General features: G+C 51.8%; 1 protein-coding gene across 2 annotated transcripts in view; it reads right to left on the bottom strand.

Moving 5' to 3' along the window:
* The window catches only part of PDS5A (PDS5 cohesin associated factor A), a 1,517,933-nt gene that overhangs the window by 520,545 nt on the left and 983,138 nt on the right, over window positions 1–14,250 (bottom strand). For both annotated transcript variants that reach the window (XM_086963962.1, XM_086963961.1), the window contains exon 24: window positions 13,250–13,373. In XM_086963962.1, the coding sequence (XP_086820088.1) occupies window positions 13,250–13,373 (124 nt within the window). The remainder of the gene's footprint in view (window positions 1–13,249; window positions 13,374–14,250) is intronic.

Here is a 14,250-nt window from a genome sequence, read left to right as displayed (position 1 = left end):
TCCTTAAAACGCTCAAGCGCGTGGTCTGCCTTGTCGCCAAAGAGGCTACGGCCATCAAACGGCATGTCCATGAGTGTATTCTGGACGTCTGCCGAGAAGTTGGCGGATCTCAACCAGGCATGGCGTCGTATCGTCACCATCGTAGCCATCGCTTTACCCAGCGAGTCAGTAGTATCGAGTCCGCACCTGATGGAATACTTCGCTGCGTCCCGGCCCTCCACTAGGGCTTGGCCGAGTTTGGCCCGTACCTCCAACGGGCACTCTGGCAACACTTCCGCCACCGTTTCCCACAGAGAGTGGGTGTAATGGCCCAAGAGGCATGCGGTGTTGGAGGACCACAGTCCCAGGCTAAGGGACGAGAACACTTTCTTGCCATAGGCCTCGTACCTCTTGGATTCCCGATCAGGGGGAGCCGTCGGGAATGCAGTCTGGGAGTGAGAGGCCTGGATAACCAGACTCTCGGCGGTGGGGTGGGTGGACAGGAAACTGGGGTCGCCCGGAGCCGGGCGATAGCGTCTGGCCACGTTCCTATCTACAGGCGAACCTGTAGCGGGCCTGGACCAAGTGCCCAAAAGAACGTCCGTCAAGGCCTCATTAAACGGCAGCAGAGGCTCCGCGGAGCATGACTGCGGCTTAAGGACCTCAGTGAGGAGGTTAGTCCTCACGGCCGCGACGGGGAGCTCAAGGCCCAAGGCCTTGGCAGCCCTCATCAGCACCACACTATAAGTCGCACCCTCCTCCGAAGCCACGGTAGGAGGAGAGACGAATCCAGTCTCTGGAGAGGTCTCCAGGCCACTGGCCTCCCCAAGATCTCCTGTCCAGTCCATGTTAGACTGACACTCCCTTGTCAGAGGGTCCTCAGACCCCTCCCAATACTCCTCTTCCCCCATCTCCTGAGACTCAGGGTCATAAGCGAATGAGGACGGTTCATAGAAATGAAAATCTCCGAACGGCATCGGGATCGGCGCCGATAGGAGTCGTCCCGACGTCGGAACCGATTGAGAGGAGGCATCGGGGACGGCGCCGGTTGGGGCCGACGCCGGGGGGGTCGTAAGGTCCACCGGTGACGATCCATCGCCCAAGGAGGGCCCAGCAGAGCCCTGCGGCGCCGAGCCCGAAGGCGCCGGGACCGCTGCACCCTGCGGCGCCGGGCCCGAGGGCGCCGGCGGTGTCGGGATCATGGAGCCCTGCGGCGCCGAGCCCGAAGGCGCCAGCGGCGTCGAGGCCGAAGCACCCGACGGCGTCGGGGTCGAAGCCCCCGACCCACTAGGGCCCCCAGACGGGTTCGCTGGGCCCGAAGGCGCCGTGGAACCCGTCGGAGAAGAAAGGGACCTCATGGCCATGAGGAAACGCTCAATCTCCTCCGGCGTCGCGTTCAGCCCAGGGACCGGGGGATATGGAGCCGAACGCGGCGCCCGCGACTCCCGAGGAGCCGCGTGGGCGGTGTCACCCGAACCCCCGGCCGCGTCGCGCAAGCGTCGGGGGGAGTCAGAAGAGCGATGATGTCTCTTCGACTTCTTGTGTTTCTTACCTGACGACTTGGACCCAGAGGAGTGGCGCCGACTCCCGGAGCTGTGACGGCTCCGTCCCCGCGACCTGTCCCTCGACCTCCCGTGGGACCGGGACCTCACACGGCGCGGGGCCGACTGGCGGATCTCGAGTCGCCTGCGGGACCGCTCCCGCCTGGCCTTCCTCGACAGGGCCCGACAGTCGGAGCAGGCCTCGTCGTCATGGTCGACGCCCAAACACATCAGGCACAAGCGGTGGGGATCCGTGACCGACATGGTACGGTCGCACTCGTCGCAATGCTTGAAGCCAGGCATCCCTAACGGCACCGTCGGAGTCGTAAGACTTCGAAAAGGGATCAAAAAGATCACAAAAAGGTTAGTCAAAAAGTGACTAGGGAACTGCTTTTTCCAGATCTGCGCTGGCTGGCGCGGAAAAAAGAAGAACTGACGTCAGCACGCGGAGGCGGCGTCTAAGTACTCCGACGACGTCATCACGGCACCCACGCCGATGACGGATGCGGAGCCGCAGACGACGCCTACCGACGCGCAAGGGTACTGCTACGCGAAACTTTCCAGATCCAGTCTGACGCCTGGGGATATTCTAAGGTAAGGAATCTATCACTAACGTGTCTCTTTCAGATCTTGGTCTTCGGCACCCCAACCATCGACTCGATGACCTTCTTGAGCTTTCCGGCATTAACGGCCATTTTCTTTTTCTTCGGCTCCGAGGGGTTTGAGGCCTTGGAGCCGACCAGAGTCACTTGCACTTTCGGTTTCGTATTGGCAATGATGCTGTCGGTTTCGATTTCTTAATATCGACCGACCAATGGCGGTTTCGAAACCGAAGGCTCTTTAGTAATATTCGAAGCCGGGCCTTTATGCGGGGCTGTAGAACGAGATTGTAGATCTTGGGTAAGGCCTAGTGGCGATCCCTCGACCTGAGCCTTATGGAGTGCGTCATCGTCGGCCCCCGTATAGCCGGTTGGGCCTAGCTCTTCGCCTGAGCTATCTTCTACGGCCCCAAGGGCCTCCACGTCGTCTCCTACCTCATCGACGACGTTTTTGTCTTCTTCTTGCACCTCTTTTTCTTCGGCGTCATACTCGGAGTCATGGCCCGAAGCCGGATCGGAGCAGCATTCCTGATCCCCCAGATCAACGACCTCTTCGGTCCCAAAGATGTTCACGGGAACAGGCGCTGACTTCTTTGACTCCAATCAAGCCGTGCGTCGAATCTTAAGAGTTTTCTTCGACCTGAACCGGGCACAGGCCATACAGTTGGCTTCGTTGTGGTCTGGGGACAGGCACTTGTTGCACCCCGGGTGGACATCGATGTGCGGGTATTTTGCATTGCAAAGGGGACACCTCTTGAATGGGCTTCTTTCCATTGTAGATCGAAGATCGGGTCGAGTGTGGAAAGAAAAACCGTCTGATTCCTCAATGTCCTCTCGAAACAAAGGAACCGATACCGAACGAAACAACACCGACGCTGTCGAAAGCCTTTTGGCTTTGAAGAAAGTTTTCCTATCTTGAGCTAAGATAGTAACATCCGAACCCAATGGCGGAAAAAAACAATCTGAGGATGGAGAGAATGCCCATGCGCACTGTAGTCCAGGGGAGGGGCCACCTATCTCGTGATACTTCGAAGACTCTTCCAGGACAACAATGTGCAATCATCCGGACCCAACACTAGGCAGCGATCTATGCACAGATATGAATTCAGCAGCCCACATGCCTCGAACCAACTTTCTTTTGGACTTTCCCCTTTTACCCAATAGGACCTCTTCAGGTCGATTGACGATACCCCCCATTTTGTTTATATAGATTTAGGTCTAGGGGACCAGGAGTATCCCCTTCCACACCAGTGGAGAATCCCTTACTCTCTTTGTTGTTTTTTTCATTCAAACAAATTTAAATCCCACAGAGGCATGATAAAATGAATGGGAGGAAACGTGATTGAGACCTTTAAGGAATCTCATAACTATGGGAGATTTAAACAATGAGGGTTGATCTGGTAAACCGAAAAAAGCAGACAAGTAGCCTGTACAAGTAGCTACTGCACAACCCTGTTGTGCTAGGGAAAGAGAGAAACTCAGAATATCAGACAAATGGGACTGTAAAGGATCAATGGATCTCTCTCCACACCATTTAACTAACTTTGCTCACCTACCAGAATAGACATATTTGGTGGAGTGTCTCCTGGCCGAAAAAATAACATCTACTACATCCAGTGAGAGAGAGATAGAGCTCGGGTTGCTCTGTTGAATCTCCAGGCATAAAGGTGCAGGCTCTGGAGGTGTAGTACCAGCCCCTGCCACTCAGAGAGAAGGTCTGCCCTCAGAGGGAGACAGAGCGGTGGGTGCGGCGAGAGGTAAATAAGGACAGTGTAGAACACCCTTCTTAGCCAATCCGGGGGGACCAGTCTTTACGAATCTTCCTTAGAACTCGAGGAATCAAGGGTATGGGAGGAAATGTGTAAAGAAGCTGTGAGCCCAAAATGTGTAAAGAAGCTGTGAGCCTCAATCTAACTGAAGCACATACTTCAATGTCCCCCACGTCAGATACTGGAGAGTGCAGAGTGACTGGCAAAGGGCGTTCTTGCAAGTTGCAAACCGGTCCAATCGAGGAAACCACCACATCCTGAAAATGGACCACCTCTGGAGGGAGACACCATCCGAATACGGCCGACGGAGATTGTCCATGATCACGTTCAGTTCTCTGGCTTGATTTGCGATCACGTAAATATGATGGTTTTGAGCCAAAAACCAGAGTCTCTCTGGAAAGAAGATACAACCTTACTCCTCCCTGTTTGTTGATGTCCCACATCACGGAAATGATGTCAGTCAGGACCTGAACCGATTGACTGTGAAGAGAGGGAAGAAAGGCCTTGAGAGCCAAATGCATCCCCAGCAATTCCAGAAGACTGATGTGAAACAATCTCTCCTATTGAGACCAAAGGCCTCTGACCTCCAGATCCCCCAGATATGCTCACCACCCTAGAGTGAGGCATCCGTTACCACTGTGGCCAACGGAGAAGGAGGTTGAAATGGCTTCCCTTGAGACAGGTTGCCTGGAACACTCCAACATAGCAGCTCCGCTGCGGTCTCTGGAGATACTGCCTAACTCTTCGAGATTTCCATTGTGTTGAAACCACTCCCTGCAGAGGCACCACTGGAGGACTAAAATATGTCAGCATGCATGGTTGACCAATAGTATGCAGGAAGCATACAGACCAAGCAGGCGCAAGACCTTCAGGACTGGAACAGCTGCTCCATTCTGAAAAAATTGAATCATAGCCTGGATGTCTTGAATCCTCTGTTTAGGAGGGAAGGCACGACTCAGTAGTATCCAGTACTGCCCCTATGGACAGGTTGCACTGAGAGGGCACCAGGTGAGGTTTGGGTATATTTATTGAAATCCCTAAGTCGAACAGTTCTGTTGTCACCCGCAAGTAATGCAGCAACATCTCTGGAAACTTTGCTTTGAGCAGCCAGTCATCCAGATAGGGGAAAACAGGCCTGGCCTTCTGAGATGTGATGCCACCACTGCCATCACCTTTGAAAAGACTCAAGGTGCAGAAGTAAGGCCGAACAGAAGAACCGCAAACTGGTAGTGTTGACACCCCACCGTAAAATGAAGATACTTCCGATACGACTTCAGGATGGGTATGTGAAAATACACATCCGGTAAGTTGATCAACACCACCCAGTCTATCTTCTGCAGAGCAAGAAGAACCTGAGCCAGGGTCAACATCTTTAATTTCTCCTATTTGAGGTAAAAGTTAAAAACCCTGAGGTCTAGGATCAACCTCAACCGACCATCCTTTTTGGGGATCAAGAAGTACCGGGAGTAGCATCCTTGACCCCTTTCCTACTCCGGAACTACCATGATCACACCTTTTTGCAGTAATGACCGAACCTCCTGCTGGAGCAGCAGAAGATGCTCTTCTGAGCATGAACCCTGGCGGGGAGAGAAAGGAGGAGGTAATTCCTGGAAGGGTAGGGTGTTCCCATTCTCTATGATGTTCAACACCCAGAGATCTGTAGTAACAGACCTCCAATGTTTTAGAAAATGGGACACCCTTCCTCACAAAGGATAAGAATGCTCTAGGATGGAGGAGCTAGAGTTGCTTCCCTGCCGTACCAGTTGGAGGGACAGACGAGGAGGAGGAGACTTGTTGGTGTGCTGCACCCCACAGACGACCTCTGCCTTTTCCCCAGTAAGACCTGTACCGGGGATTGTTGCTGCTGCTGTGACTGCTGCCTGGCACGAAAGGACAAGTTCCACCGATATCCACAAAACTTGCGCTATGCAAAGCCCCTGGACTGAGACTTGAGACCCAAAGAGCTTGCCATGGCTCTACAGTCTTGAAAGCGCTGCAGCGCCGAGTACGCTTTTACCCCAAATAGTTGAGAACCATGAAACGGCAGATTTATTAAGGTGGCTTGGACATTAGTGGAGAAATCTGAACCCTGGAACCAAGTGTGCATCCGGGTAGCCACAGATGATCCCATATCCCTGGCAACGGAGTCAGTAGTGTCCAGACCAGACTTTATGACCTTACAGGCCGCAGCCTGGTCATCCATTTAACACCTCTGAATAATGCCCTGGAATGTATCATCCCAAAAGGCACAATGCATTTGTTGATTTAAGAGCCATACTGCCTGATGAGAATATTTATTTTTCAGGTTGCTAAATAGAGTTTCGCTTCCCTATGCAGGTGTAGATGGGAATGACCCTGCAGACTGCTTTGAGGAGCACGAAGCCTGGATGACCAAACGTTCTGGTGATGGATGAGTGGACAGGAAAGTAGGATCCCCCGGAGCCACCTTGTACCTCCTTGACAAAGACCAGGACACCGCTGGAGCCGTCATAGGCTTCTGCCATACATCAAAGATGGGCTCAGTCACAGCCTCAGTAAAATGGAGTAAAGTCTCTGAGATAGGAGGAGGAGAATGGAGCACCTCAGTCAAGATTTAGACTTTAATTCTGAAGTGGAAAGAGGCAATTCCAGCAGATTCGCAGCCTTTCTGTTTAAGGCATGATGAGGTCACCTCCTGCGTTGGGAGACATTACGGAGATGAGAGCTTACATTCAGGAGAGGTATTCAAGCCACTAGCCTCCTGAAGACCTTCAAAAACCAGATCAGAATCAACAATCTCCCCTTCTTCATCCTCTCCATTCTTATCTTGATATTCTTCCTCTTCTATCAATCTCTGCAACTCTTTCCGAGGCTGTAGGAGAGTAGGGTCTGCTTCCTATGGTCACCCACACTTTTTGCTTTACTCGTTTCCGACTTAGATGTGGCTGTGAGCCTGCTGATCAGACCCACCGCACAGATGCACTCTCTCTAAATTTAACCTGTACACTAGGTACTACCACAATTGGGAATTGGTTCACCTTGTCAGCCCCTGTACTAAGTGTACCCTAGGTACTCAGGGCATAGGTACAACCAAGGCCTACCAGGGGCTGCAGCATGTATTATGCCACCCCTGGCTGGCGACTCAAACAGACACATCTGGCTGATCACTCAGCTTGGGCAAGGTTGTGTAATCACCCCTTGCTTAGGTGTAGTATTTCTATACCTACTACATATAGACACATAGTATGGCAGGTGTTGTACTTGGCCCTTTCACCCGAAACATTTTGCTTTTGCCTAGCCCGTTTCTGTGACCTGGTGTTGGTGATTTTAGGCCTCTGCGCACTTTTTCACTGTGGTACAGTGTAAAGTGCGTGAGCTTTCTGTGTATGTGTGGTGAGTGACCTGTCCTCCCATAGGAATGCATGGGAAATCTGTATGACCATGGTAGTTCCTGATGTGTGGGGAGTGCAGGGTCAAGTTTGGTATGTGCGAACTTGTGAGATTAAATGCTGCGCAATGATATATGCAGCATGAGTGTGTCTAGTGTGGAAGTGCCACTTCTAGAAGTTGGCATATTTGTGTAATTTGTGTCTGGCGTGCGATTGGCTGAAGCTGGCAGGTGAGCCTGGCTACAAGAGTCTGGGTGGGTCTGCCCCGGTGGTGAATGGAGTGATTAGCATGCTGATGTGAGGGGAGGGGTGCACCCGGGCCTGAATAGGGCTGGGCTTTCTCCACACAAAGCTGGCTCCACACCCTGTGGTGCGTCTGATGTCCCTAGCCTGGCCAGTGAAAGGAGTTCCCTATAACCAGTTGTAGCTGGTTCTCACACTGCCTGCACCCTGCTAGACAAAGGATTTTATGGTATAAAAAGGGGCTGTGTCCCCTTACAAAATGTTCTTGTTTCTGACTTGAATCCTGCCAGGGGCGTGCTGCTGCTTGGGCCCAGGGGAAGGCTTGCCTCCCTGGGCCCTGCCCAGCCCCTGGATACCTGATGGACTTGTCCTGCACCCCTGAAGGACTTTTTGCTGGACCTTTGTTGCCCTATGCGCTAGGAGCGCTTCTTGGGGGTCTGCCCGATGCCACATCGCTTGGAAGCGCTTTATTTATACTTCTAGCACTTGGGAGCGCTTCATGTGCTGCCTGTGCCCCTATAGGCTTGAGAGCGCTGTATTTTACTTCTAGCACTGGGAAAGCTTTATTTTGCCACCAAGCCCTCAGTAGCGCTTTTATTTTTATTCTCGAGGGTGTCCACCCCTCGTTTTGCACCTCGAAGAGTCACCGCCATCGGCCTAGGCCGCGATCAGCCTCGGAGCAGCCGCGCTGTGATTGGCTCGCTCTGGGGGGGGGGGGGGGGGGGGGGGGGGGGGGGGGCTCGACAAAGAAGCAGCGCAGTCATTGGCTGACTTTGTGAGGCTCGCGCTGGGATTGGCCCAGCTGGGAGCAGCGCCGCGTCAGGAGGGGCTCGTCCAGAGAGCCGCGCTGAGATTGGCTCAGCGCTCACGCCTTGCTGGAGATGAAGCTGCCGCATGGTGGAAGATAGGAGGCGTTGCGGGGCTCCCGTGTGCTGAGGAGAAGCCGCCGCCCGAGGTCCGGTGAGTGAGGGCTGGGCCGGGTAATGCGGGGGAAGTTCTGTTCCCGCTCCACGAAGAAGCCACTGGATGATTGTGGTGCCAGTGCGAGGCACTACGCCAGAGCGGCCCCGTGTGTCAGAAGGCCGCTCCAACGTGGAGAATTGTGTCCTGAGCTAGAAGGCCCGTGAGGTGCTCAGTTAGGGGCCTAGTCCTGGTGGTGCATTTAGGGCGGCCCCGGTTGGCAGTGGGTCGCCCCAACTTTGTCTAGAGCCCACGAGGCTCCCTGGGGGCATGCTTGTTTAGGGCCTGTCGAGACTCCCACAACCATAGGGGCATTGTGATTTTAGAGCCTGTGTGGCTCCAATGTGGCACAGTTTCAGAGCCTGTGTGGCTCCAACGTGTGCAGAGTGTCAGAGCCTGTGGGGCTCCAACAGATGGAGCAGATTTGTTCTACTGCCAAAGAGAGCCCCTGTCGCCGTTTGTTTCAGATGCCCAGCAATTAGTGGGCAGCTGCACCGTTTAGGCGCGAGAGAGTCCCTGTGGGGGACAAAGATGGCACAGAGGTGCCAGGCCTTCTACAGCTGCGCAGCACTTAGTGCCAGCTGCAACGTTTAGGCCCTGTTGTTGTTCCCAGCTGCCCAGCAATGAGTGGGCAGTTGCAACGTTTAGGTTTGCGCCGGTGGCGCACCCCTGACTGGCGCTGCCACAGGGCTTTTTGAGTCCCCTTGTTAGATGGCCAGTTGGCTGGTATGTGATTTCAGCGCAATGTGATTTGACTATGTTTTGATAGTAATTGCCTAAAGTGATGTTTGCGCAATGTGATTATGAGGTTATTTGACCTATGTAGGTTTATGCTAGTGAGAGTTTGTTTCACTATGTGAGTTACGCCCCTAAGTGTGAGTTATGCTTAGGGGGAGAGTCTAATGTGTTTAGACTAGTGAGAGATTGCCTACTGTACTTTTTACTGGTTAGGCCCAAATGCGAGTTATGCGTAATGTGCTATGCCATTATGCCTGTGACACCTCTGAATGTTTTTTATGCATCATGTGTTTCCTTCCCTTACACCTCTGAATGTTTTAGGCATCATGTGTTTTTCTCCGGCACCTCTGAATGTGTTTTGATGCGTCATGTGCCTTGTTCCTTACACCGCTGAATGTATGTTTATACATCATGTGTCTTTCCTGCACCTCTGAATGTTCTATGCATCATGTGTGAAACTTCTGCTTGTTATATGTTCAAAGTGCTATTTATAACAGTATTTCTAGTTCTAAAAGTGTTGATTCTGACAGTGGCCCATGTGGCCCTGTCCTGTAAATAATCCCTTGTGAATATAGCCCGTACAAGTTAGCACCATGTATATTGTGTGATTACTATCTGATGTGTTTTGCAATACAAAAGTTATTTTTATATAACCTTATGTGGAGTTCCTTTTGTGGTGTGCCTAGGATGTTGTTGCTGTTGTGTGCGTGCGCAAATGCTTTACACATTGCCTCCGGGATAAGCCTGTCTCCTCGTGCCAAGCTACCAAGGGGGTGAGCGGGGGTTATCTTGGCGTTTAACTCCCATGCCCTGACTAGAATGGTGGTTTCTGCCTAGCTTTGGCGTCAGCCTTAGCCAACCAGAAATAGCCAGTTCTAACAGCAGGCCTTAACAATACTACCCCCTCGCCAATTCTGGTGACGGGGGTAGCATTCCACCCTTCTAGAGGGAGAAGACATGTTAAGTTCAACGATCCCGGTTAAAGTTAACCAGAGCCCCAGCATCACAAAATGGATGCTGCTGCCACAGACACAAGTCTGACCTCCTGCTGCTGGGAGTCCTTCCAGTCACTGAGGTTTGGACAATAGGTTTCCTGCTTGGGGAGACGCGAGCACCACCCCAGACAGGAGGATGTGTATTGGGACAGAGAGGACTGAATAGATTGAGACACTCCCTGGAGCGCACTAGGTGCCTCCCTTGTGGCCAAGGAGTGATCACCCTGGGCAACCAGGCATCATCCAGCAACTCGAAGGCTTGCTTTGTCATCGTTCCCGCCGGAACTCGAGCACAGAGCCCAACAAGATCCAGACTCCCAGACCTCTCTGACCCCACTGCACGACTCCAGGACAGCTGAGCACCGTGGAAGGCGTTGGGACACGTGGGACCGGACATCTTGGAAAGCCTGCAACTTGCTACCAGCCTCGCTCCTGAGGCATCCTCGAAGCTGTGCACTGGGGACTGAGACACAGCGACACCGAGCTCCACCTGCACCGATGACCAGCCCTCCACACTTCACGAGATCTGTGTGGGGCCCTTCTGCTTGTGTTCTGCTCGACACGTTATCCGGTTGCTGGCCAGTTGGCTAGTAGACCTGTGGCGACGATCCTTTTGAAAATCGATTGCTGGTCTGGTTGCTCCAGAATGGCCCTTGCTTCCCTGAAAAGGTGAAGTACCTCGGACCCTCCTGGTCTGCACCAGAAGCCTTTTGTGTATCCTGCGTGGGTTGCCTTTGCTTAGGCTTGTTGGCTTCGATCTTGAAGTCGACCCCTCCATCTGCGAGAACCTTCGTGGGACAGCTCCTCTCCAGCACCTGGTCGTCCTCGACGCCTCCTGGTCCGCGTGGCTGTAACGACAAGCTTCACAAAAGCACCTGATTTCCCCTCGACTACGTCTGGTTCCTTCCTGGTTCCACCTAGTCACTGGCTAGTGACCCAGACTCTGTCCCCTCTGCTTTCAGGTCTTCTTCAACTCCGATCCACCCTTGGATCCACCCGGACATCTTCCTCCTGGTCGCCTGCAGCATCTTCTTCCAAGGTTCCATAGGAATCAACGAGAAAACCCGACACACTTTGACACCTATGCACCCGCAGCCCGTGGGTGAGGTAACGCGAGGACTTCGGTGCTCCTGTAGGGATTGACTATCCTAGTGTCTAGTTTTGTTAGTTGCATCTTCCTAGGTAGACCGGAAGAGTCCTAAATCTCCATTTACTTACCTTTTACATACCCATTGACTTTCCATTGACTCTCGTGTGAGTGTATTGACACTGCACGCGCCGCCTGTGGGCCTGCTACTCCTACCCTAAGGGTCAGATAGTGTAGCCCCAGCAATTCCCTAGGCCCTAGGCCTTTCTTTTTCACAAGTCGTGCTTCTTATACCACTTACTTAGTATATGGTTTTACGCGGCCCTAGGGCCTAACTGTAAATTGTGCTATTTATAGTGTTTCTAAGAGTAACTTCTTATGTGCTTTTGCCTCTGACCTCAAAGAGTTCAGAGGAGTGTGTTAGTGAATAAATACATATATATTTTATATATATGGTGTTTTTTCATTTGGTATTCAAGGGGTTACATATGGTAAAACAGCTGGCTTTACACGCCCTCAAGAGTATTTTAGCCTAAGACTGTTCTGTCCACGCTACCTCTAGGATAGCTGATCTATAAGGTTGACTTTACAACCATCACCATAAGGGTTGTTTGGACTGGTGCAAGGTATTCACTAGAATAGCGAACATCATATACCAGGCCAACTTCTCACAGAGACCAAATCCTCAGAACAGGCATTGGTGGCGCCAGACGCGGTGCCTGTGACTTCGAGATCGGCGTTGAAGGGAGGTCTCCTGGAACAGTAGTCGACGCCAGTCGAGTCGACGTTGGTTCAGAACCAGAGGAGCCGGGGAAGATGCTTTCAGTGGCACTCGCCCCTCCAGATATTGTACCGGCGTTGAATATTTCGGTGTCAGGAGAGGCCAGCTCCCTGGAGCCATCAGTATTAAAGGTCCCTGATGGAAATGAGGTGGCAAGCCTCCCAAGGAATATGCCAGTGGACCCATGGGACCAACAAGCGCACCAGTTGGTTTGCCGCTCTAGGGAACAAGCCTAACATTGCATTTAAGAAATACGATGGATCCGTACCTGGAGTTGGGAAGGCAGGATACACCATATCCAGCACAGCAGGCTCTGAGTCGCTCGAGGGGGGAGAACATCGGTTCTATCTGTGGCGCCGGAGACCCTGGAGCCAGAGGTGCAGTGGTGGGCTTCTGCACCTGTGGAGGCATAGCTTCCCTTGAAGTCGGTGGAGTCACCGCTCTCGGAGACAGAGTTACCTCAGGAGAAAGAGATGGAGAGATTTCAGCCTTCTGATAACGCCTGGGAACCAGGGACACCGACCTCAATGCTGCATCCTTCGAGAACCAACGCCTAGACCCATGACATTGCCTTTTTCTTGGTTCTTCTACGGCCTCGAAGTACGTGGAATCGGCGACTTGGAGCGGGACTGTGATCATCTTTGACCCCTTTTTTGTTTCTTGGCTTTTGACACAAACTATTTGGCTTCCCTCTCCTTCAGCACTTTGGAATTTATGCGCATGCAAGATGAACACTCTGCAACGTCGTTATCCGACGAAAGTCACCAGTCTTCATGGGGCTCAGTGACAGACATTTGACCCCCCACATTCCCTGCATGGCTTCAAACCAGATTTCCTGCGAGTAACCATAGTCGCTGCTAAAAAAGAGATTACGTTATTTAACAAAAACTCCCAGTAATGGAGAGCCCTGGGAAAAAATATTACACATCGACAGCATGGTAAAAAGGGAACAGAGGTCAGCAAATCGACTAGGTCTTCTTATGGCTCTGATGACACCACGCGGAGTCGCATGTAGAGCCGTACCATTGTGATGTCCTGGTCGACGTGGGAGAGCGGAGGAGAAAAGTTTCTATTGAATGCTGTGCATGGGCTTAATTCATAAGTTGAGGAATCCACAGGAAGATGTATCCATCATAAATATATATTTAATGAGTGATATTTTTATACCACATATATTCCATCCACTTACATTTATAACCAATGCACATAGCTGGAACTGTTCTGGTGTGATAATTTCATGATAGCAAGGTTCCTGAGCAAGTTTCATGATTGCACCTCCAGCAGCAAGCCGCAGACGAGACATCTCAGATTTACTGAAAATAAACAAAATTGTGGGTTAATGGAGGCAAGTTTAGTTTGTGTATTAATCAACAAGTTACTTACCTTCGGTAAACATATCTGTAAGAAACATTAGTTAGTTATAGATTACTTACCTTAGAATTACCACCAGGCGTCAGACTGGATCCGAAAAGTTTTTTCATCAGCAGTACCTCTGCACGTCGGAAGGTGGAGTTGGTCGGATCCGCGTCCATCATTGGTGTGGTTTTGCTAGGATGATTTCGCGGAAGCTACTTAGACGTCTCCCTCGCACCCTGACTTCAGTACACGACTTTCCGCATCAGAAACGCAGAGCCATGCAAGACACTGACAACTGGTGCACAAAACTATGGCCCTGAATGAATATCCTTAACCCTAGAAATCAGTTCGCAGAACGGGGAGAATGGGTGGGGCTTAAGGAATTTATAACTAACTAATGTTTCTTACAGATATATGGTTACCGAAGGAAAGTAACTTGTTCATCTGAAAGAAACACATTAGTTATAGAGACCTTACCTTACAATAGATACACCAGCAATACCAACCCCAGTGATGGGTCTGCGAACCAATCTCACACCAGAAAGTCCTGGAGCACAGAACGGCCAAAGAAGCTGTCTATCGGGACCAGACTGTCAAGACAGTAGTGTTTTGTAAACGTTTGCAGTGAGGCCTAAGTAGCTGCCTGACAGATGTCACTGTGAGGAACGCCCCATCCCAGATCAGTAGTTGCTGTAGTCGCCCTGGTAGAATGGGAGCGCAGCCCCACTGGAGGATCCTTCTTCACCAGGGAATAGCAGGCCTTGATACACAAAATGACCCATCGAGAGATAGTTTGTTGTACGGCCCGACTTTCTTTGCACCCACGTACCCAAT

Source organism: Lissotriton vulgaris, chromosome 3_2 (assembly GCF_964263255.1).
Source record: "Lissotriton vulgaris chromosome 3_2, aLisVul1.2, whole genome shotgun sequence".
NCBI classification, from domain to species: Eukaryota; Metazoa; Chordata; class Amphibia; order Caudata; family Salamandridae; genus Lissotriton; species Lissotriton vulgaris.
This window is presented reverse-complemented; position numbering and strand designations above follow the sequence as displayed.